Below are 25,589 nucleotides of genomic sequence, written 5' to 3'. Positions count from 1 at the left end.
ATAACTACTATGTATATCATCACCAGAACTATATAGCACAGTACACCCAAAACGTATGCAAGATTAAGTGCATCACCAACTTTATCTTTAAAACAATAGATTCAATGGTGCACACGCTTCAATGTACAATACCCAAAAATGCATGGATATTTAACCACACAGCTGAATAACTGGAGATCCATGGGCTGGTTGTAGCCCTCCAGGGTATTTTTTTATGATCGGCTGTTGTCTATGAACTACATAGACTGCTCCATATGATAATTTTTGTTTCTATATAATGCTGCCCACAACCATTTAGTATGTAAACTGGCCCACTATATGGAAAGAGTTAGACATCACTGTCCAACTGTTTTTTACAGTGAGAGCTGTGACGATGTGGCAAGTGAAGCAATACAGGGTTATTAAATATAGCTCATAGTACAAGTTGATCCAGGGACTGGTCCGACTGCAATCTTGGAGTCAGAAAGGATTTTTTTCCCCTCTGAGGCACATTGGACAGGCTTTGTGTTGTTTTGCCTTCTCTGGATCAACTAGCAGTTAGGCAGGTTAAAATAGAGTTAAAAGGTTAAACTTGATGCATGTATGTCCTTTTTCAACTTAACTTACTATGTTACTGCCCTAGAATGTGTAGCTGAATAAATGCAGAGCCAACTCTTATGAAAGGCCTCAGGACATAATGCTCAATAAATGCAGCAAACTTCAGGTATGCTGCTACAGAATATAATCTCAAATTTATGGACACAGGGTATAGAGGCTTAAAATGCTTTAGCATAAAACAACGTCTTTAAAAACTTACCGTTAACCACTGGCCAACGTCTTCTTTTTCTTTTTGGGCTGGGTCCACCTTTTGAGCCAGACCTAGTCCTTCCTTAGAGTAGGCTTTTGTCTTTGTTTCTCGTTCCACCACTTTAAACCTTTCCATTTGCTGAAATTAAGAAAAGGCTCACTTGAGGAACAATACTCTCTGTAATGCATAATAAATACAAGCTGTTCATGAGCAGAGGTGTCCAGCAGTGGAAAGCTCAGATGCGGTGTTACTACATTATGACAGATACAACATTGGCCATAGCAACCCTACAATTCCACTGTACAATAGCAGTTCCCAGTCTTGCTTATTACATTTACCAAACAAATTACCCTCACCGTTTCTATTAACTTGCGATTTTCAATAAGCTGCCTTTTGTCTTTGATTTCATTTGATGCTACCCATGTCTTTATTTGGTCCCGCATTCTCTGTACAGAGCAAGAACGTAGGAGAATTGTTAGGTCAGACAGCCCTAAACATTCAAACTCATACAAAAAAAGAGGATGTATTCTTACCTGTAGCTTCTTAATCTCTTTCTTTAAGTCTGCTTCATATTTTTCTTTCTGGTTTGCATTAGCTGCATTGTGAAGCTATAATAAAAAAAATGCAAGCAGGGTAAGCCGAGCATTCTATATATGCACAATGGATATTAACACAGCAGGTACAGAAAGCAGTATGTAATACCATACATCAGATAAACCTACAGGTGATATAGCAAGGTTTGTATTGGTTAAGCATATGAAGGTTAAGTGCATAATGATTATGAAACATGATATTTGCATTGTAAAATACATTTGTTTTTTTTGGGGGGGTATGTTTTGTAGCTGGTAATATAAAAGATGGCTGAACAGAGCAGATTGCAAATCAACTTTAATAAAAACATGTTAATATATTCTTACATTTACATGAAAAATAAATACTAAATAGAGTAAAAATCGTCTACATTTTTGGGGTAACTGGTCCATTATCAGAAATTATGATCTTAGCACAAACTTTACCAAAACAAAATCTGAGCCAAAATAAGTTACTTGCTTTCTGGACTCAATTTTATACTAGACCAACAGAAATAGTTAGCCCCTGTCCTGGTCCTTCACTATCCATTGGCAGGCTCATCCAGACCCATTTGCTAAGATCCTTTAAAAGTGGTACATATACATGAGCTTCAGAGGATATTTTACTTGGAAATCTAACTACTCCATCTCTTCCCTTCTGAAGGAACTTGGCTGATTATATCCTTCCAAACCCAAAGCTGACATATCTAGTGAAAGGCTGCCCAAATAGATTACTGGCAGTGTGGGGCCCTTGGTTTTCTTTCCATGACTCTATAGATCCAACTGTATAATGTGAATGGCTATATGACTCACTGGCTCCAGTGAATACAGCCCCCCTGTTTTTTTTGTTTTTTTTAAAACTTGTTTTTATTGCAAGAATAAAACGAAATCACATGATACAATAATATACGTTTCCCCCCTATTTTACTCTATCCTTTATATCTGTTTTTCTCGTTTTCCTTCCTACGACTGTTTGTAAAAGCAAAAACAAAACAAACAGCATTGTTACTTGGGATAATGCTAAAGTCCATGACCAACAGAAATACACACTGTAACACTAAATCAAAAAGGGAATAGCAAATAATTTTCCAACATCAGTGCTGAGCTGCTCATGCTTTGGTTAATAGATAACCAGAACCACAACAGAGAATGTGTGCCTTTCTGCAATCACAATAAAAGAGGTGAGGTACAAAGCCCTATACCATAACCCTTACGGTGGGCATACACAGGCCGATAAAAGGCCCGTGTGTGGGGCACTCAGACGGGCTTCCCCCGATCAATATATGGCTGAAAATCGGGCAGATGTTGACCGGGCAGGGTAAAAAAAAATCCCATCAGATCGCGGTTGGATCTATTCGTAGATGCAGTCCCGCAATCCGACCGCCCGTACTGGCAGCATTATGATCTGATCACAGCCCCATATCACCCACCTCAATGTGCGCATATATAAACGCTCGTTTGCCTTAATCTTAAAGCACGTATTAAAAATTAAAACCAATCAAAATATATCTCAACCAATCTCGCTCAGTAGGGGTAAAAGGCAGGGATGCCCCCTCTCCCCCCTGCTCTTTACACTTGCAATGGAACCCCTGGCCTGGCTCTTGAAATCCATGAAAGGGGTCAAACGTTTGAAGTTAGGTCCTATAACAGAAATTGTAGCAATGTATGCTGACGATACTATCCTGTTCCTAGAAAAACCCCGATGATGCCCTCACATCTGCACTAACTGTAATAAATCAACACACTAGGTATTCGGGGTACTGTCATGGGGAAAAAAGGTTTTTTCAAACGTATCAGTTAATAGTGCTGCTCCAGCATAATTCTGCACTGAAATCAGTTTCTCAAAAGAGCAAACTTTTTTTTATATTTAATTTTGAAATCAGACATGGGGCTAGACATATGGTCAGTTTCCCAGCTGCCCCTAGTCACGTGACTTGTGCTCCCTTACACAAGATAACAGCTGCCTGGTAGATCTAAGAACAGCACTCAATAGTAAAATCTAGGCCCCACTGTGACACATTCAGTTACATTGAGTAGGAGAAACAACAGCCTGACAGAAATCAGTCCCATCCTACAGTGCTGGCTCTTTCTGAAAGCACATGACCAGGCGAAATGACCTGAGATGGCTGCCTACACACCAATATTACAACTTAAAGAAAATACACTTGCTGGATCAGGAATGAAATTTTATATTGTAGAGTGATTTGCAGTGTAATTTACAAACAAAAACGACATCATAAAAATCATGACAGAATCCCTTTAAGATAAATTGGGCTAAATCTATACTTTTCCCCATTCACTACTTTCAAGTATAAAACCAAAGATTTCAAGCAAATTTACAGTGGGCTCCCACATTTAAATACCTAGGCGTACAGATCCACCGACAATTAGATAAATATTTAGGAAATAAATCTAGCCCCCTTGTTAACACTCATAGAACCTACTTACTGTAGCTTACAATCTGCTGGGGCAGGCTGCTATAAGCATAATAAAGAACAAAAAAACACTAAGCACATCTGCACAGCTCAGACATAACTCATTTTCCTCTTGTCTCACCTTTTCTGGCCAATGCCTTTGTGAATTACAGATCCCTACTCTCACACTCCTATTTTTGTGAAACAATTTGCCCAAGTCTGATATCAGCTGCCTACTCAGTGGTCTGTTTGTCACACAAGAAGCTGGCATATAAAATGGGTGAGAGAGGCTTTTTCTAGACTAAAAGGAAACAAAAGTCTGCTTGAACATACCATCTATTCTAGTTCTGATGTATAAGAATATAGTATGTTATATAGAGAAAAGAGGCAGATAAGTCCTGCCAACACATATAGCAGAGTAGAAACCCGTAAATGCCCTCAGGCACACAGTATTATTAGCATACAGCAAAACAGCTCAACCTGGGATACTTCCAGAAAACAACAAACAAATCATATAGCAAGTTGGGTAAAAAGTCCCACACAGAAAACATCTTACCTTTTGCCAGATGTCTTCAAACTGCTCTACACCTTCAGTAACCTTTTTCAAACACCGATCAATCTCGCCTGCAAAAATAAAAAAACACATGGAAAAATAGAACTGTGATTAGCACACTGGAAATATATATATATATATATATATATATATATATATATATATATATATATATATATATATATATATATATATATATATATATATATATATATATATATATCTCTTATCACGTGTCTTGCTGTAGAGTCTGAGAATTTAACAGACAACAGCTCAGAGCATGTGCAGCGATATTAGAGAGTGATATTCTGGGACAATTTGCAATTGGTTTTCATTTTTTATTATTTGGGGTTTGAGTTATTTAGCTTTTTATTCAGCAGCTCTCCAGTTTGCCGTTTCAGCAATCTGGTTGCTTGGGTCCCACTCAGCCTAGCAACCATGCATTGATTTGAATAAGAGACTGGAATATGAATAGGAGAGAGCCTGCATAGAAAGGTAAGTTATAAAAAGTAACAATAACTATAAATATTTAAGCTTAACATAGCAATTGTTTTAAGATTGGGTCAGTGACCACAATTGAAAGCTGGAAAGTCAAAAGAAAAAAGGCAAATAATTCAAATACTATAAAAAAGAAAAAATGAAGACCAGTTGAAACAGTGCTTAGAATTAGCCATTCTAGAACATACTAAAAGTTAAAAATCATAGGAACGTGTCAGTATCAAGTAGCTGCTGGACCTGGAATAGTTTCCCTCAAAGCACCCGGCAAACCTTTGTGCAGCCAAACCGCTGACACTACTAATGGATCTTCTGTGTTGCTTCAGTGACGCTGTGCTCGGGCTGAGCGATCCTTCCATAGGCTGAAGTCCTGTTTTCTTTAGTAATTGGCCTATGGAAGGATCGTGCCACCCACAACCCAGTGTCACTGAAGCAACACAGAAGATCTTGGAGCAGTGGCGAAGGGTCAGGTTAATGCAGGTTCGAGGGGCTGGAGCGACTTTGAGGGGGAACTATTGCGGGTGCAGCACCTACTTGATAAGGACACGTTCCTATGATTTTTACAGGAACGTGTCAGTATCGCTTTAACTTAAAGGTGAACCACCTTTGTTCTGATACAACAATGCTGCTTTCCAGTTTCCTAGAAGAACAAACCTTATAAGTGTGCAGCCACATTGCACCAATAAGTGCTTGGGCGCACCAATAATTCTGTTGATCAGATTCTGATGCGTTTGTGGATTCTGTGTGTAAACTCAGAGTAAAGCTTCCTATTGGCTAATTTGTTGTTGGCATTGTGAATTAAACATGCAACAAAATTTGACCCACAAAATCTCTGGTCACGTGACCTCAAAGCATGGGACTACTGAAGGCAGCAACCTTTTTGTTGACAGACAATGCAGTTGTCAGCTGCGTTTAGATTTGCATATGCACATTAATGTTCAGATTCTATTCAGTTTACAGCTGCATTTAAATGAATGGTTAAGTGTATAGTTAGTTAGACAAAAATGTAATGTATAAAGGCTGGAGTGACTGGATGTCTAACATAATAGCCAGAACACTACTTGGTTTCCACTGATTGGTTACCAGGCAGTAACCAATCAGTGACTTGAGGGGGGGGCACATGGGTCATAACTGTTGCTTTTGAATCTGAGCTGAATGCTAAAGATCAATTGGAAACTTACTGAACATTTATGTCCCATGTAGCCCCCCTTAAAGTCGCTGACCGAGAGTTAAGGTGGCCATGCACGGGCAGATAAAGCTGCCAATATCGGTCCTTTAGACCAATTCGGCAATTTATCTGCCCATGTACGGGGGCTTCCGACAGTCTTCCCGATCAATATCTGGCCACGATATATATATATATATATATCTATAGATATATATCTATATCTCTATCTCTATATATATATATATATATATATATGAGTCTGAGTAACAACTGGAAGGTGACGGACAGATCTGCACTTACAAAAACATGTACAATATGTTCCTAAGGGCACCTGGCAGGTTAATTATGTGGATGTCTTGCTTTATGATGCAACTTTTGGGAGGTACTGCTATCAGTTGTCTTTTCAACCAACTAAACAGGACTGTGCCAAATTAAATGCAATTAAAATATTTTCACAGGATCTCAGTCATGTCTAAGCAGGGTAATAGAAAAGATAAAGCATACAGCAAGATTTCTACATTTTGCACTTGTTGTGCATGTTTTTATTTTTGCTGGACAAAACATTTTGCCCCATCAATAGACCAACAAGAATTTGCAAAGATGTTGAGCCCCACCGTCTATGCCAAAGATGTTGAGCCCCCCCTTCAAGTTGCTGACTAACACAGAGTTAGAGAGCTGAAAAGCAGGAAGTTATGTTCTATTATGTTATGTTACACATCCTGTCACTCCAGCCTTAATATATTGAAATTTAGCCTAACTAAATATAGTAGAATTTTTTTTTATTTTGCACAGCCTATCCATTTATCCAGTTTTACACTGAACTGTTCCTTTAAAGGGAAAAAATCTAGAAAAGGTGCATAAACACTATCTGAACAGCCACAAATTAATAAATACAGGTATGGGACCTGTTATCCAGAATACTTGGGACCTGGGGGACCATGCAGTCTATGCAAACCCCTGCCCACATCTAGTTCAAATGTGTAGTGATGGATTATGGGACTTGAAGTCCCTCTGCTTCCCATAGGGGGTGATGCATGGATTCTATGGAAAGCAGAGAGACTTTAAAGCTGGCCATAGACGCAAAGATCTGATCGTACGAATCGAGGATTCGTACGATTTTCGGACCGTGTGTGGAGAGTCCCGACATTTTTCGTCCGGCGGAGATCGGTCGTTTGGTCGATCGGACAGGTTAGAAAATTTCTGTCGGCTGCCGATAATATCTCTGTGTATTGCCGATCGTACGATTTTCAGTGGGAGACTGTCACTAGCTTTGGTTGGACATAGATATCGTACGATTGCTGTCAGGGGCAGAACATTGCTGGTCTGTTCTTTTACTAATCTGACTGGTAAGACTTTGATCTGAATGGTTAGTGGAGGGTCGGGAGATGGGAAAGCTGGCCATAGATGCAAAGATCCGATCGTACGAATCATCGTACGATCGGATCTTTACATCTATGGCCAGCTTAAGTCCCAGGATAGACCACTTCACAATTACACACGGTGAAGGAAGGTCTAGGGGTGGGTGAACTGGCAAACACACAGACAGATCATAATAGTTTCCTTTCAATCTGTGAACGTTTACATAAGCTCAACCCCTTTACTACTTATGTTGGTCTAAAAAATGTTTTTCTCCCTCAACATTCCAAACAGTAAAGTGTGTGGGAATGCGGTAGTGACTTAAGATTGTTAGTTCCAGGGGTGTGTACTGATGAGAATGAGATATAAACTCTAAAAAGAGATGCAGAATATGTCCATGCTATAATAATACCACTATCTGAAGCTTTTACCGCTGTTTTGAGAAGCTTTTGAAAAAAAAAAACCTGTATTGGGAATTTAAAGTGTCAGCCATCATAATTTCTGCCTTTTTAGGCTTGCAAACAGTACTGGCTTCCCTCTGTGCCCACTTCAGCTCCCACACCTCTCTGTTCCCTGGCTAAGGAACCTCTCAATCACAACCCACCTACTCCATTCACTGGATAAGTCCCATGGTAATTGCAGAGCAACATTATATTTAAGCAGGGAATTATTTTAACCACATTAAATGACGTTTATTTGTGCACATACACAGCTCTTTGAAAGCACATATATGCCATAGCAAATCACTCAAGTTGCGTCTTAAAGCACACCTATATTGTGTTCAACAATTTTAATAATAAACATAATATAAATTAGTGCAAGATCCGTTATCCGGAAACTTATCCAGTAAGCTCCGAATTAGATAGGCCATCTCCCATAGACTCGATTTTATCCAAATAATAAAACAGTACAGGTATGGGATCCGTTATTCGGAAACTCGTTATCCAGAAAGTTCCAAATTATGGAAAGGCAGTCTCCCATAGGCTCCAATATAATCAAATTATAGAAATGTTTTAAAGTGATTTCATTTTTCTCTGTAATAATAGAACAGTACCTTGTACTGGATCCCAACTAAAATATAATTAATCCTTATTGGAGGCGAAACCAGAAACTTGGGTTTATTTAATGTTTACATGATTTTCTAGTAGTCTTAAAGTATGAAGATCCAAATTATCAAATTATGGAAAGACCCTTTATCCGGAAAACCCCAGGTCCCAAGCATTCTGGATAATAGGTCCCATACCTGTACCTTGTACTTGATCCAAACTAAGATTTAATTAATCCTTATTGGAGTCTAAACCAGCCTATTGGGTTTATTTCATATTTATATGATTTTCTAGTTGTCTTAAGGTATGAAGATCCAAATAACGGAAAGACCCCTTACCCGGAAATCCCCAGGTCCCAAGCATTCTGGATAATAGGTCCCATACCTGTACCTTGTACTTGATCCAAACTAAGATTTAATTAATCCTTATTGGAGGCAAAACCAGCCTATTGGGTTTATTTAATGTTTATATGATTTTCTAGTAGTCTTAAGGTATGAAGATCCAAATTACGGAAAGACCCCTCATCCGGAGATCCCCAGGTCCCAAGCATTCTGGATAATATGTCCCATACCTGTACCTTGTACTTGATCAAAACTAAGATATAAGTACATAGTAACATAGTTAAATAGGGTTGAAAAAAGTCCATCATGTTCAACCCCTCCAAATGAAAACCCAGCATCCATACACACACCCCTCCCTACTTTCACATAAATTCTATATACCCATATCTATACTAACTATAGAGCTTAGTATCACAATAGCCTTTGATATTATGTCTATCCAAAAAATCATCCAAGCCATTCTTAAAGGCATTAACTGAATCAGCCATAACAACATCACCCAGCAGTGCATTTCACAACCTCACTGTCCTGACTGTGAAGAACCACCAATAATCCTTACTGGAAGCAGAACCACCCTATTGGGTTTAATGTTTTCATGGTTTTCTAGTAGACTTAAGGAACGAAGATCCAAATAACGGAAAGATCAGTTATGCAGAAACCAATGACATTTTTAAGACACCTTTAGAATTGCAGGAAAGCACAATGGCGTGCCAAAGACCATTTCCACATTTCATATCTAGTGTATACATGTATTAAAGTATTTTCCTGTATGTTTTAATGATAAAGACAATTGCTAAACATAAAGAAAGTGAATTTGCTGGATTGCAGGGAAAAAACTACCTTGTAGTTTTCGCTTATCTGCCATATTTCCTTCACTAGAGATAGGTTCTCCTCATACTTTAAGAAGGCTGGGCTCTGAAAAACAAAACAGGCAGATATTAAACTGCTAAACTATACAGGTATTTTATAAAAAATACTTACAAACTGTATAAACTTAAAACATGCACAAATACGTGTGGACATAAATAGATATGAATAATAATAAATGCAATGTCCAGATTAATTTGAGGATTAATCTTACAAGTTGCATTTCCTTTTGCTCTCAAAGTCCCTGAAGGCTGGTCAAGGAACAAATGCGTTCCTCAACCCAGACACTAAGGGGCAGGTTTATCAAGGGTCGAATTGAAAATTCAAAACTTTCAATTTAAAAACTGTCAAATTCAGTTTTTGAGATTTATCATACTCTGGCCATTTAAAGCACCAGTAACACGAATTAAATTTGTTAGTATAGAACGGGAAAAAAACAACAAAGACAAATTAAATTTTAAATCGCTAAGTCTTTATTAAGAAATAACTTACCGAAACTCCGCTTATGCTCCTCTTTAGAAAAGGCGACGATCCATCATGCAGCGCTCGATTTCTCCTCCCTGGGTATCTCCTATAAGGAAGGCAGGGAGGAGAAATCAAGCACCACGCGATGGATCGCCTTTTCTGAAGAGGAGCGCAAGTGGAGTTTTGGGAAGTTATTTCTTAATAAAGCCTTAGCGATTTAAAAGTTTAATTTGTCTTTGTGTTTTTTTTCCATTCTGTACTAACTGATGTTACCGGTCCTCTAAGAATTCAAATTGGACTATTCGCCACCTAAAACCAGCTCAATTGCTGTTTAAGTCAATTTGATTCGATTCGATTTTTTGGGTCGATTTAATCCATCCGCATTTAAAAAAAATTTGATTTCTTTTTTAATGCATTTCGATTGGTTGAATTTCAAATTTATGAGAGTTTAGGGGAGTTTTTAAAAACTCACCTGAATTCGAAATTCGACCTTTGTTAAATCTGCCCCTAAAAGAGGTAAAGGTGCACGTTAAAATGCTCGTGTAGAACCCACAACCTTAGAATACAGCCACATGGCTTATTCTGAAAAATTGACTCTCTTGGCTTCTCTGCCTTTACCTTTTCTCTTGCTCAGCAGAAGCCAAGTGACTTGACCACAGGGACCTGAGAGAGAGAGAGAGAGCCGATGATAGCCTAACAAAAAAGAAAAAGAATGATCCTCCTTAGCTTTCCTTTCTATAAGAATAACTGGACATTACTTTATTGGATTTAAAATGGACCTTTTATTAAGCAACTTGTTGTTATACCTACCTATTTGACAGGCAGGGTCTTACACTTGATGCTGTAAGCGAGAGAAAATAGCTATCAGCTGAGGTCTGTTCTCTGCAAAGCATCACAGGCCCCTTGAATTGAAAGCTAAGCTGACAATTATTTTAGAACTACTTTGTACAAGTAAAACAGATTAGGTCATAAAACATTGGAATATTGACGAAGAGCTTAACTGAAGGAAAAGCAACATTCTGACATGATTTTGAAGACATAATCAATAAAGAAGGCAATAATGAAAGGAAATAAAAGAATGCAGCTTTAACATTTAAAGGGGTTGTTCACCTTTAAATTAACTCTTAATAAGATGTAGGGCGATATTCCGAGACAATTTGTAATTGGTTTTCATTTTTTATGTGGTTTTTGAGTTATTTTCATGCCACAGCTTTCCAGTTTGCAGTTTCAGAAATCTGGTTGCTAAGTGCAAATTACCCTAGCAACCAGGCATCAATTTGAACAAGAGACTGAAATATGACTAGGAGAGGCCTGAATAGAAAGATGAGTAATAAAAAGTAACTATAATGATACATTTTTAGCCATGCAGAGCATTTTTTTTTTTTTAGATGGGGTCAGTGACCTCCATTTGAAAGCTGAAGAGAGTCAGAAGAAGAAGGCACATAATTCAAAAACTAGAAAAGGCCAATTGAAAAGTTGATTAGAATTGGCCATTCTATAACATACTTAAAGTTAACTTAAAGGTTCACCTTCCAAACACTTTTTTTTCAGTTCAGTTGTTTTCAGATTGTTCCCCAGAAATAACGACCTTTTTCAATTACTTTCCATTTTTACTGTCTTTGCAAGAACTAAGTTTAAAGTTGAATGTGCCTGTCTGGTGTTTCATTCAGACTCTAAACTGTTACAATTCTTCAATATTTAGTTGATAAATTTCTCAGCAGACTTTCTGGAGTATTAGCAACTATTGTATCAATTCTAACAGCTGCCTAAAATGAAACCCAGGGATTCTACTCAGCAGGGACAAAAATAAGAAATGTATCAGCTCAATGTATTAATTTAGAACAATTTATTGGGTCAATCCCCCCCTCCCAGAGGTGCTTTAGAAGGTGAAAAATTAAACTTTACACTTCAATATTAGAAAAACGGTGACACATAGAAAGTAGTTGGAAAAGTCATTATTTCTGGTGATCTATCAGGAAACAACTAGTTGTTTGAAGGTGAACAACCCCTTTAGGATCTGGCCACACGGTCAGATTCGGGGAGATTAGTCACCAGACGACAAATCTCCTCTTCTTTGCCGCGACTTATCGCCGCGATCTGCCTTCCGCCGGCTAAAATGTAAATCGCCTGGGGGCAGGCACACGGAACACTTCGCTTTGCGAAGTCGCCCGTAATTGCCTCACGACGAAACTTCGGGCGACTTCGGAAAACGAAGAGCTCAGATTGCCTGCCCCCAGGCGATTTACATTTTAGCCGGCGAAAGCAGATCGGCGAAATTAGTCGCCGTGTGGCCAGACCCTTAAGGCCCTGTTTCCAGATGTTACTGTACCACAAGATTAATAAACACAGGGGAAGAAAAGTCTTCTATTAAAACATACTAAGCGGTAGATTTATCAAATGTGAGATTAGAGTTTGAAAAATGCATCCACTTTCTATTCATTCCTATGGAATTTAGAAGTGTATTTAGTAATGGGTGAAAGTTAGAGTTTACCATTTGATAAATATGCTTTTAAAAACCCTATAGGAATGAACAGAAAGTGGGTGAGTTTTTCTGTGGTGAGCTCTAATCTCACATTTTAAAGGGGTGTTTCATCTCTAAATAAACTTTTATTAAGTTATAGAATAGCTAATTCGAAGCAACTTTTCAATTGGTTTTCCTTTTTTCTTTTTTTTTTTTTATGGGTTTTGAATTATTTGCCTCTCTTCTGACACTTTCCAGTTTTCAAATGGGAGTCACTGACCCCATCTAAAACAGCTACTCTGTAAGGCTACACAATTATTTATATTGCTACTTTTTATTACTCATTATTGAAATACCAGTTTCTTATTTTCAATTAAAGGCATGGTTAATAGGGTAATTTGGACCCTAGCAACTAGATTACTGAAATTGCAAACTGGAGAGCTTAATACAAACTCAAAACAAAAATAATAAAAACCAAATGCAAATTCTCTCAGAATATCACTTTACATCATACTAAAAGTTAATTCAAAGGTGAACAACCCCTTTAATAAATCTGATTTGGGTTGCGCAGGGAATAGAAAATTGGAACCGCTACTTTGAGGGTCAAATGATAACGATTTAGCAAATCATAAGCACCAATCTTTCGATTCTTTCCTAAGCCAACCCATCTTATGATTCCATTTTAGATTTTCAAACTTTATATATATATATATATATATATATATATATATATATGACTGTGAATCTGTAATTGTTTTGTGATGTGGGCCAAAATATAGGAAGCAAAAGAGTTAGTTCTTTAATGATGCAACTGAGCTTACGACATAAAAGGGATCATGCAGACACACCACCCTCGATGGAACAGATTACTGACCCGAGCAGGGGTGTAACTATAGAGCAGGGAACCCCAACCTTTACAACCCGTGAGCAACATTCATTAGTAAAAGGAGTTGGGGAGCAACACTAGCATGAAAAATGTTCCTGGAGTTCCAAATAAGTGCTGTGATTGGTCATTTAGTAGCCCCTATGTGGATTGTCAACCTACATTGAGGCTCTGTTTGGCAGTACACCTGGTTTTAATGCAATAAAACTTGCCTCCAAGCCTGGAATTCAAAAATAAGCACCTGCTTTGAGGCCACTGGGAGCAACATCCAAGAGGTTGGAGAGCAACATGTTGCTCGCGAGCTACTGGTTGGGGATCACTGCTATAGAGCAAGCAGACCCTGCAACTACTTGGGTGCCCAGAGTTATAGAGAACTCAGTGGTTCAAATTTATTTTCATTAAAAGTACTATCCCATAGTTTGGGTGGCCCTACAATAATGTTGCTGTGGGGCCAGTAACATCTAGCTACACCAATGGTCAAACTACAAGGCAACAGATCACAATTTCTTCCATTGACAAATCTCTAGATATGTTTCCACAGAAGCAGATGAATCGGGTTTGAGAGTTTAGGGTAATATATTACAGTTTACGGGAAAGCTAATTAGACACTGTAGCAGACACCTAAAGAAACTATCCTTTCAACTGAACCGTTTAATAGTGCTTAGTCCAAGGGCATATAGTCTGCATCAGGCAAAAAGCTACTTAAAGGAGAATTCAACTAGTAATAAAAAAAAACTCCCCTCTACCCTGGGTAGAACCCCCTCCCTCCCAGCCTACCTGCCCCCCCCCCCGGGCAAATGCCCCTAATTTTTTACTCACCCCTCCTTGGAGATTCTGGCCTCGGAGTTCACAGGCGCCATCTTCTTTCTTCGGTCTTTTTTTGTAAGTTTCGGCGCATGCGCAGTTGAAGTAAATTTCCGTTACTGAACCACCGCACATGCACTGAAAGACACGAAAATTTCCGAAAATTTTACGGAAACTTTTGTGACTTTCAGCAGATGCACAGTGGTTCGGTACCGGAAATTTACTCCAACTGCACATGCGGCGAAAATGCCGTCAAGACACGAAGATGAAGATGGCTGCTGTGAATGCCGAAGCCGGAATCTGCACGGAGGGGTGAGTAAAAAATTAGGGGCAGTTGCCTGGGGGGGGGGTTATAACAGGTTGAATTCTCATTTAAAGGGGTTGTTAACCTTTAAATTAACTTTTAGTATGTCATAGAATGGCTAATTCTAAGCAACTTTTCAATTATTTTTCTGACTCTTTCCAGCTTTCAAATGAGGGCCACTGACCCCATCTAAAACAAATGCTCTGTAAAGCTACAAATGTATTGTTATTGCTACTGTGTATTACTCGTCTTTCTATTCAACCCCTATCCTATTCATATTCCAGTATCTTATTCAAATCAATACATGGTTGCTAGGATTATTAGGATGCTAGCAACCAGATTGCTGAAATTGCAAAGTGGAGAACTGCAGAATACAAAGCTAAATAACTCAAAAACCACAGTTAATAAAAAATGAAAAGCAACTGCAAATTGTCCCAGAATATCACTGTACATCATACTATAAATTAATGTGAACAATTAATGTGAAAGGTGAACAACCCCTTTAAATCATAAAGAGTATTTTCCTCAAGGATAACTTATATAATAAAACATGAGAGGTAATACAGGTATGGGACCGGTTATCCAGAATGCTCGGGATCTGGGGTTTTCCGGATAACAGATCTTTCCATAATTTGGATCTTCGTGCCTTAAGTCTTCTAGAAAATGGTGTAAACATTAAATAAACCTTTGCTTCCAATAAGGATTAATTATATCTTAGTTGGGATCAAGCTACTGTTTTATTATTACAGCGAAAAAGGAAATCATTTTTAAAAATTTGGATTATTTGGATTAAATGAAGTCTATAGGAGATGGCCTGTCCGTAATTTGGAGCATTCTGGATAATGGGTTTCCGGATAAAGAATCCCATACATGTATTCCATTTTCTGCAAAGATATAATTATAGAATAATGTACAGTACAATCCTTGGTTTGGTACTTTGGATATAGACAGCAAACAGTCCTAGTGAATGGAAAAAGAAGCAAAAGCACCGATAATCACCCTGTGCTGCACATATTAATTCTTCAAGGGCAGACGTACAATAACGCGGACTGCCATGTTGGTGGCAACTCCAAAAAGAACAGAATCCAGGGCCTCAGAAACTAAACAAATATGGCTGCAGACCAGGACTGTTAACATTTGTTTTAGGGCCTCTATATAGAACTGCAACAGCACATGAACATATCCCAGAGAAATCCCTTTGCTTGCACAGAATGCAGTGGTTATGAAGGGGTTAAATGTTTCACTGACCATCCAAACCAGTTGTACAAAAATGTATATATTTTAGGGATGCACCGATCGGTTCAGGATTCTGCCTTTTTCAGCAAGATTCAGCCGGATCCTTCTGCCTGGCTGAACCGAATCCAAATTTGCATATGCAGGAAAACGGAGTGACTTTTTGACACAAAACAAGGAAGTAAAAAATGTTTTCATCCAAATGTTTTGCATATGCAAATTAGGATTCGGTTCGGTATTCGGCCAAATCCAAAATAGTGGATTCGGTGCATCCCTAATACATTTCTTATTACTGTATAGTTAATTAATGACCTATCAATAAAACAGAGCTTTGAATATGGACTTTCCACAGTTTTTTTAAAAAATAAAACGAATACCTACCTGTGATTCTAGGTGCATGGATAATATGTCTCCTAAGTGCATTGGGACACAGCCTACCTAGAGTAGAAAAACAGAGAAGACATTAAGTTGAAGTAATGAACAAAAGCCATTGTTACTGAATGGAATGAATTTGGGTTAGTTAAAAAATTTAATTAATTTAATTTATTCACCAAGTAAATTTAAAGCCACCTACACTCTAGGCCCCTAAGAATAACATGGTTTACATTATACCACTTGTTAATTGTGAAGTAACAATCTAATCGTATCTAATATAATCTGCGTTTTAGATTTAATTTAATATTATTTAATACCCCTGAGTTAAAACTCAAGGGCAAAAAATAAGTGTAGAACTATACGGACGACTTCTATGCATTTTCGGCAGATCTGAGGCGCTGCACCAAAACGCAGGCGTCAAATCAGCTGCATCTGCATCCGACAGTCGTGTCGGATGAACGCTGCAACACCATCCGACATTGCTATTGCTTACCTTATTCTCCATCGCATCCGATTTGACTCCTGCGTTTTGTCGCAGCGCGTCGGATCTGCCAAAAACGCATAGAAGTCATGTAGTTCTACCCTAATGCTTAAGTGTGAAAACTAAACCCAATACAGCTGGTTATCTCAAAATGAGTGAATATGGTCAGCCAGGACACTCAGGTTTTTCACAAGTCAGAAACATCACCGAGTACTAGAAACTAAAGAAAAACTAAAGAGAGACATTGGACACAGTAATAAAAGGCTTCCAATGAAAAGATCTTGGGCTGGGTGGGGCCCACCAAAGCAACATTTTTCGACTCAAATTACCCATGTTCTTCACAGGCTCCTTTGTACGACAGTCAGAAGTGTTTCAATACAGGCCACTACATTTTTTATTCCAGATAACAGGCTCTGATAACAGCTCTGCTGAGGGCTTAGTCCCAAATAAGATTTACAGATGCATGTTTGTATGTCACCAACAGATTCAATGACCAGGCCAATTAAAACCTTGTATATGTACAGGAACATGCCCCAGCTGAAACCCAACACAACATTAAAGGGACAACTACACAAATTTTAATTGCAACCTGGAGTTAACCTCTTTTCCCAAACAGCTCAACCGAGGCCATACTGATCCCAAACAATCACACTGCCTAGGACCTCAATGATGTCATATTTAAACTGAATCAGAACAAATTTCATAGGACCATCTGTATGCAATACTCGATGATATCGCTTAAAAGTAGGGAGGTACCAAATCCATAATTCTCCTAAATCCCAGCACTTTTTGCAGGATTTAAATCCAACCTGCTAAAGCAAACTCACAAATGGGATGTGACTTTTTAGCACAAAAGAAGCAGACAGTTATTTAGATGATTCAAGGAATAAGCTCAAATGTAAATACGTAAATTAGAGTTCAGAGCTATTTAGCCATAGGCAACCTGGCCGGTATAACCTAGGTACTTGGAAGGCAAAGGGTTAAAACAATTATCAGCATATGGCACATACAAACATACTTGCAACAATTCTTGGAAATACTCCAATTTTACATGTCAAGTTCAAGTCCTTCTCGGTGCCCCCAAGTTCTGCCTTGAAAATAATTAGATTCCATTCTGCCATTAATAACACCCAGAAATCTCTTTAAACTGGAAAACACAGAGTGTTAAGCCTTTGGCCCACATATTTTTCTCATGTGCAGTCCGCAGCTGCCATCTGTTCCATTCACACCTCCACTCAGTGAAATAGACCCAGGGACACTCATAGCAATGATCAGAGACTGAAATGTGAAAGCACACAGCGAAGAAACACGAGATACTTCATTCTTGCGGCAAAACCAGCCGCATGTGCCTGCACACAGGCTGACAATTGCTTTGGGTGCAGGCAGGACAGGAGTCTAATGCAAATAGGGATGCACCGAATCCACTATTTTGGATTTGGCCGAACCCCCGAATCCTTTGTGAAAGATTCGGGCGAATACCGAACCGAATCCAAACCCTAATTTGCATATGCAAATTAGAGGTGAGAAGGGGAAAACATTTTTTACTTCCTCGTTTTCTGACAAAAAGTCACATGATTTCCCTCCCACCCCTAATTTGCATATGCAAATTAGGGTTCGGATTCGGTTCGGCCAGGCAGAAGGTTTCGGCCGAATCCGAATCCTGCTGAAAAAGGCCGAATCCTGGCCGAATCCCGAACCGAATCCTGGATTCAATGCAAATGTAGGGGCTGATTCTTGGCTTGTGTACCCCAGCCGGCTGATTTTCTGGCATTAGCCTAAGGGCAAATGGAGCATAGGCTCCGCTGCTCTCAGTCTACGTATTTTTTGAAGGCTGAAAGAAGCGGATCTACTCAGTGCCCCATCTCTTTTATTAATGTCAATAAATTACGCTTTTGTGCAGTCACACACAATGGAGGTTGGCCTGAAATTGTCTGCTTTCACATATTTGGGCCGACCCCAGTACAACTCCGTTGCGTGTGACTGCACACAAGCAGATCTTATTAAAATCAAAAGAGATGGAACACAGAGAGGATCCTCCTCTCCTGGCCTGCAAATAATTCACAGGCTGAGAGAAGCAGGGCCTACACTCCGTCTGCCCTTGCCCTAAAACTAATGGCACTTTGACGGTCACTGTAATTCTTCTTCTTTATTTATCTAGCTCGGACAAATTCCACAACGCATTACACAGATTATACATCAGTCCCTAGTCCATTAAAGCTTACAGACTAAGCATACTATCACTATGGTCAATTTAATCATGAGCCTGTATGTTTTTAAAATGTGAGAGGAAACCAGAGTACTTGGACTAATCCCACATAGACACGGGGGGAACATACATACTCTATGCAGACAGTGATCAGTTTGTACTCTGCTCAATCAAACGGGAAAATCGCAACAATGAATACCACTCAGACTGTCACCATCATGCGTGCTTTAAGAGTAGGTTTTCCATAGATTACTTTGGGATGCAATGACAGGCAGTTAGTGGGGTACTGCTCATTACACTCACTGATAAATGCAGCTATAATCACAGATATAAAACTGATTGCCCCATTCTAGTGGTTCTAGTCACAATGCCACATGTGATTGGAAGAATGATTTTGTATTTGAAACCCGTTTATTGATGCGAGGCTTTCCAATTGTGAGCATTGGAAAATGATAGGCTATTGGCTCAATTATTACAGGGAGAGGGGAAAACATGTTTTATAGAAGAATCTCAGTCAACCTCAAGACGCTATAGACAATTACTCCTTGATAAGCAACAATTGTCCCAGAGGAAAACCATGATACAACAAACCCACGTGCCACTAGCCTAAAGAGAAACAAGTTTTATGTTTTGTTTTGATGCACAAACAACAGAGCATTGCCTCAAGCATGCTGCAAATACTGCCTGCTAATCTAGTCACAAATAGTCTACCGCACACCGACTCGTGTATGGGCCTATGGATATATTAGCTCAAGTCAATACATAACCATGCCACACTAAAAACCGTGTTAGTCAAGGGCCACATCTCGTCATGGATCCATTTACTGTGTCTCAGTTTTGCATTTAAAGGAATTGTTCAGTATAAAACTAAAACTGGGTAAATATTACGGCTGTGCAAAATAAATGTTTTTAATATAGTCAGTTAAGGTCCCCATAGATGCACCGATTCTTCTTTGGTGAACGACCGATTTCAAAGCAGTCCAACCAATCCGTCAAATTATTGTGCGGTTAGTGGGATTCGAACGATCGTACATCTTACAATGTTTCGTTATATTAGAAACATTTTGTATTTTGCACAGCCTAGTTACCCAGTTTTTATTTTTACACTGAACTGTTCCTTTAAGATTTTGGGGTAGTGTCTGAACGGATAAAAATTGCAGAAAATGTGATTTATTTCCTTAGTGTGTGTTACTACTTATGTACTATTGGAAACAGCTGTTTAAGGTGCAAACCCAAATGATCCCTGGGATATGTTTTAGTTAAAAAAAAAAAAAAAAAAAAGTGCAGCTATGACTGATAAAACTAGCTTTGGTTTATCCAGAATGCTATCCTATTGCCAAGTCAAGAAGTAATTATTTTCACTTATGAGACTAAGCAGACGAATGTGCTACTATTCTTTTTCTCCTTTGTTTAGTAGAGTGTGTTTAGAAAGGTGAAAGGGATACTGTCATGAGAAAAAAATGTTTTTTTCAAAACACATCAGTTAATAGTGCTGCTCCAGCAGAATTCTGCACTGAAATCAGTTTCTCAAAAGAGCAAACAGATTTTTTTTTTATATTAAAGAACAATGGGAAGGTAACCAGATATCAGCTCCCTTACACAAGATAACTCCCTGGTAGATCCAAGAACAGCACTCAATAGTAGAATCCAGGTCCCACTGGGACACATTCAGTTACATTGAGTAGGAGAAACAACAGCCTGCCAGAAAGCAGTTCCATCCTAAAGTGCTGGCTCGTTCTGAAAGCACATGACCAGGCAAAATGACCTGACATGGCTCCTACACACCAATATTACAACTAAACCAAAAATACACTTGTTGGTTCAGGAATAAAATGTTATATTGTAGAGTGATTTATTTGCAGTGAAAACAGTGTAATTTAGAAATAAAAACTACATCATAAAAATCATGACAGAATCCCTTTAATGACCCTAAGGCTTTATGCAACCTCAAAGACTACGCAAGTATAAAACTATGTAACCGTTGCTGTGATCCATACCAGTGAAGCCATGGTCAGCAGCCCATGTCTACCATTTTCATTCTTCTTGCTTGTACAGTTGGCCGTGAATGGATGAGTGCAATACAAGCTGATACCAGATCATCAGCCTAATTCATTTAGCAAGTTACATCAGGAGCAGATTCACTCTGAACGCAGAGGATGCAACAAAACTTATAGGTGTGCACACAACATGCTTCATTAAAATGTATTTATTGGCATTCTGCTATAGACTCATCCAGCACCTTGTCTGTACACATTCATTTATCAGGGATGTCGACCCGAAGGCCCTGCAGCTATCGCTGAACTACAACTCTATATAGTCAAAGGTTGAGGATGTAGATCGACAACAGCTGAACCAGATTGAACGTCTTATTTGTATGAAATAAACGTGATCGGCTATTCCTGATAATTCAGAGAAACATAGCTTGTGTATGAAATATCATACAAGGTGCATGTCTACTGGTTATTTCATCCCTGTTATATTTATGGTTGCTGTATAACTTTCATGATATATCATCTATAATAGAAAGAAGTTGCCTTTAATCAAACTTTTTATATTAGTGTAGGGATATTTTCCCTTTAAGGATTCCTCCCATGAGCACAGGTGATTTAAGCTTAAATGACCAGCAATTGTTACACCTGTGTGCATATAGGGGCATCTTTATATTCCGGGAGGCAGAACTGACACACAATGCAGCCCTATAAGCAAGGACATCTACAACACATCCGTGGGACACCTGATCAGAAGGTAAACAAACAAAAAACAAAAAAACAGGGTACTCTTATAAAGGAAAACATTATACTTGAGGTTCACCTAGTCTATTTAATATGTTTTTAAAGCAATCTAATTTATGAACCATTAAATTAGATTCACCAGATCCATTTCTAGTTTTAAATATCTTGCTTGGCTAATCTCCGCTACTACATTATCAACTGAAGCTATAAATACCGAGCCAACACATTAAACATTAGGATTATCTCATTCCCATGGGTGGCACTTTCCATTTGTTGCATCAACACAGCAATGGGAATGAGAGTGATCTAGATGTTTATAGAAAACCAATATCTTACCCAAAGAAACTATATTCTCCAAATTATTACAATAGCTGCACCTTAAGGTTGGCAGTGTGCAAACCAAGAATGTTACCTCGATGCTCAGATGTATCTCACAGCACTGCTATAATTCCGCCAGGGCCCTAAACATGTAAATGGTTACCTGCTCCTTTGCTTACGCTGATCAGAAGTCAGCATATTAAATGTGTGCTGTTTGTAAACAGTAGAAAAAAAATGTATAGATAAGCTAGATAATAGATAGATCCAGCTATCTTGCTAAAGAACTTCCTCGCTGAGTTTTACATGTGTGTTTTCAATGAAACATGCGATTATGAGTTTGAAAAAGATATAAAAAAGAGCGGCCATCACGTTTATTTCCCCCTAATAGGAGGGAAAATATCTGTTGCTTTGTAAATCTGATTTATGAAATTGCAATACAGAAAGATTTAAACACATGGAAGGAGTTGCCAATCAGAAGGCTTTATCTACCTTACCTTTGAACACTAGACAAAGTCAATGCTCCAGTAGCTGTACAATGCATATTTGAAGCACTGGCTCCAGACGTCTGTGCTGCATGCATGTGTATGGGGAGTATGCTCTAGCTAGCTGAAGTTCATCAATGCATGAAATCCCTCAGCCCAGTCAGCTGTTGTTCAACCCAGTAGGCTTGTAACAAGATGCTGAAAGTTTTAGTTTAACAATAGAATGACCATTATTGAAAGCAAGTGCTACGCTTTTACCAGATCCAGTATGTAACATATGGTCCTCCAGATGGAAACAGCTACTCCCAGCATCCTGTGCCAGCTGAGGACAAGGATATCACTGGGAATCGAAGTTTGTAACGATTTGCTGCTCAGAGTTTGACCCTCCCAATATAAAGTACTGATCCACAATGTCAATAATTAACAATACAACTGCTCTTTTTGATATCCACAGTGCCAGCACTCAATAAGAGTCACAGATGTTTTAATCTATTAAGGGTCGCTTACATTCCTCCAGCTGTCAATATATATACAGGAAGCTGCAGTTCAGCAACCGATATAAAGTCTAGCTTTGAGCCATACAGAACACTCCGGTTGTGGAATACCCCGCATCTCAGACAGTGACCATATTTGTGAGATGCAGTCACTGCCAATTAAAATAGTTTCCATGTCAACACTAAATGACATCTTCAATTGTAGCCTTAGCAAGTCTGATACCATGTGAGACTACAACCAGGCTCAAGCGATATTGTTCTCTATAAAGATACAGAACTGTAACAACAACATCTATGCAACAAAGAACAAAGTGCCCGAGTTCATACATTTAATGCATGGGATGTCCACCATGTAGCTCTTCAGCTTCTGAACTACCAACATCCCTGGGAGTTGTAGTTCAATACAAGCTGAAGGGCCACACTTTGGAGGCCTCTGAACATTATGCAATCTATTGGTATTGATTAGGGGGATAAATTAAGATCGCAGCAGCAGCCCAGACGCAGTAGAATCGTCTCAATACCAACTAAAAGCCAACTTGGACCGCTACATAAGCAACACGGGGCACCGATCCTCTGCTGGGATGCAATTTTAGGGAGACGGGGGAAAAAGTACCTGCCAAATATATTGTTTCTATTCAATGTTTTAACTTCAACGTGGTGGTAAAGGGGGCTGCCATTGTAATTGAAGTTGGTAAACAAGGAGGTTTAGAGAGAAGGAGATGTAAATGAATGTGCTGCTGCTAATTGCTACAAAATCAAAAAAGAAATTTACAATTGTTTTAAATTCTTTTTTTTTTTTAATCACAGCAGTTGATTTAATCCTTAATGCCTAACTATAGAATAGTATTACTATACTGGATTCAGGGCTCAGTCATGCCCATCTTACACCAGGGTTAAGTACTGAAATGAAGTGCTATCTACCCCCGTCGATAATATAATGGTCTCGCCCGCCTGTTCCCCCATATATACCATGTAGGTAGCCCATGGGGGCCAACAACACCCACTTCCTGAGTGCCAAGGGCCCATACACCTGTGCAACATCCCGCCAAGCTCCCTCACATCACACAACGTAACCACTCGGCCGTACGACTTCCCCACACGCACACATAAGAGAAGAAGAAGCTCTCACCGCCCCCAGAAGGATGGAGAATGGTGGAGGGAGCCGCTTCCGGCTTCAGGGTTGTTTTGGGGTCTATTTTTCCAACGTTACTGTATTTTCAGTAATTGTTTTCTAAATACGGGTCCGCTCATTTCCTGGAGGAGGGCGAGTTAACGAACTGGTTCGTTGCATAGGCTTTGGCGAATCTTATTAAATGCCTCTTTCTGCTCTCCGTCCACAGCTCGGTGGGATCCAAAATGGCGGCTACGGGTTCGGCCTCCCCCTCTCTTACTCGTTTGCTCCCTTTTCCCTGTCTTTCACTCTCCTCCGCGGAGAAGTCGAGTCACACCCCCTCCACACGTGTTCTGGTACATTATTGGCTGCCACGGGCGTCAGTCTCTGGAATCCCGAAATCTAGTTAGTCAAGCCTGCTGTAGATCATTTAATCCCGCCTCCCTAACTTATACCTATTGGATGGCAAAGACAGCTAAGTAGGCGTGTCTCGACTATCCTGTTGGATAACTAATGTGTCAATCAGTGAAATGTGGAAGCGAGCGTGAAGGTGGGCGAGGTTTGCTATTGGTGAATGCGGACGTCATTTTAGGGAGACGTTGTCAGCGGACGCGATGATTTGATGAAAGACATGCCAATCAAAAAAATCGAGAAAAGGAAGCGCAGCGTGATTGGTGAAACAGGGGTACCGAAGTGTTATGACTTCTCCGAGAATCACACGGAAGGCTGGGCAGAGCTGTGATTGGACTCAGCAGCATACCAAGAGCGGTAAACGCAAAGCTATTGGTTAACCGTGTTTGTATGAAATGCGTGGCTGCAAGTGGAGCAAAAAGTTGGACCAAACCATTGTGTCACAGTAGCTTGTTTTGGCTGATAAATACTACCTTGCAAAGAAACACGCTGATGCTGCATCTTTTATATAGTGAATAAAGTACCCCCTATTGTAAAATATAAGGATATTTTTAAGTCACTTAGGAGTTCCATGAACTGGAAACTCCGAGGTTACTTCTAATATCCTCATATTTTCCAACAAGGGTTACATTATTTATTATAATACACAAGTTTTAGTGAGTCATGTGACAAAAATGACCTCACTGCTCACCGTTTATAACTGATTACATCTAGTCACTGTTTATAACTGATGACATCACTACTCACCGTTTATAACTGATGACATCACTACTCACCGTTTATAACTGATGACATCACTACTCACCGTTTATAACTGATGACATCACTAGTCACCATTGATAAGGATATAATTTACAGGATATTCATGGCTCTTGTGTATTATATGGGCTTATCGAATCATTATTTCCAGAGCCTGGTATGAGAATATATTCTGAAAGGGAGAATAAGAGCTAGCGGTCCTCTTTGGGGGGGGGTCAATGATGGACGTGTAATGTTGCTGTTGTTTTGCCTAAGGGCACGGACAGTCGTGGCGTTTTTTTTTGTTTTTTTTTAAAAAAAAAAAAAAGCTCAGTCAGGTGTAAATACGCATAAACTGCACTACCACTGAAATCAATGCAAAACGCACTATGGCAATTCGCACAGGTCGATTGCAAGCCGAAATCCGCCACGGGGCTCCAGTATTGGTTGTTTTTCAGCAGAAACACCAATATGTCAAGAAACTACCAAATCATT

General features: G+C 39.2%; 1 protein-coding gene across 22 annotated transcripts in view; it reads right to left on the bottom strand.

Annotated features, from left to right (window-relative positions):
- Positions 1-24,358, bottom strand: part of cnot3.L (CCR4-NOT transcription complex subunit 3 L homeolog) — a 41,692-nt gene extending 17,334 nt beyond the window's left edge. For 4 of the 22 annotated variants that reach the window (XM_018226241.2, XM_018226256.2, XM_018226249.2 and 1 more), the window contains exons 1-9: positions 23,964-24,356; positions 16,128-16,184; positions 10,872-10,902; positions 10,680-10,754; positions 9,570-9,644; positions 4,327-4,394; positions 1,321-1,395; positions 1,144-1,233; positions 797-925 (exon numbers count right to left, since the gene is read on the bottom strand). In XM_018226241.2, coding sequence (XP_018081730.1) covers positions 797-925; positions 1,144-1,233; positions 1,321-1,395; positions 4,327-4,394; positions 9,570-9,594 — 387 coding nt within the window. In that variant the 5' untranslated portion in view covers positions 9,595-9,644; positions 10,680-10,754; positions 10,872-10,902; positions 16,128-16,184; positions 23,964-24,356. Of the gene's footprint in view, positions 1-796; positions 926-1,143; positions 1,234-1,320; positions 1,396-4,326; positions 4,395-9,569; positions 9,645-10,679; positions 10,755-10,871; positions 10,903-16,127; positions 16,185-23,963 lie in introns of all 22 variants that reach the window. The other 18 variants (XM_018226248.2, XM_018226251.2, XM_018226250.2 and 15 more) reach the window with 16 other exon arrangements.
- Positions 24,359-25,589: the final 1,231 nt, after the last annotated feature.

This window comes from Xenopus laevis, chromosome 7L (genome assembly GCF_017654675.1).
Source record: "Xenopus laevis strain J_2021 chromosome 7L, Xenopus_laevis_v10.1, whole genome shotgun sequence".
NCBI lineage: Eukaryota > Metazoa > Chordata > Amphibia > Anura > Pipidae > Xenopus > Xenopus laevis.
This window is presented reverse-complemented; position numbering and strand designations above follow the sequence as displayed.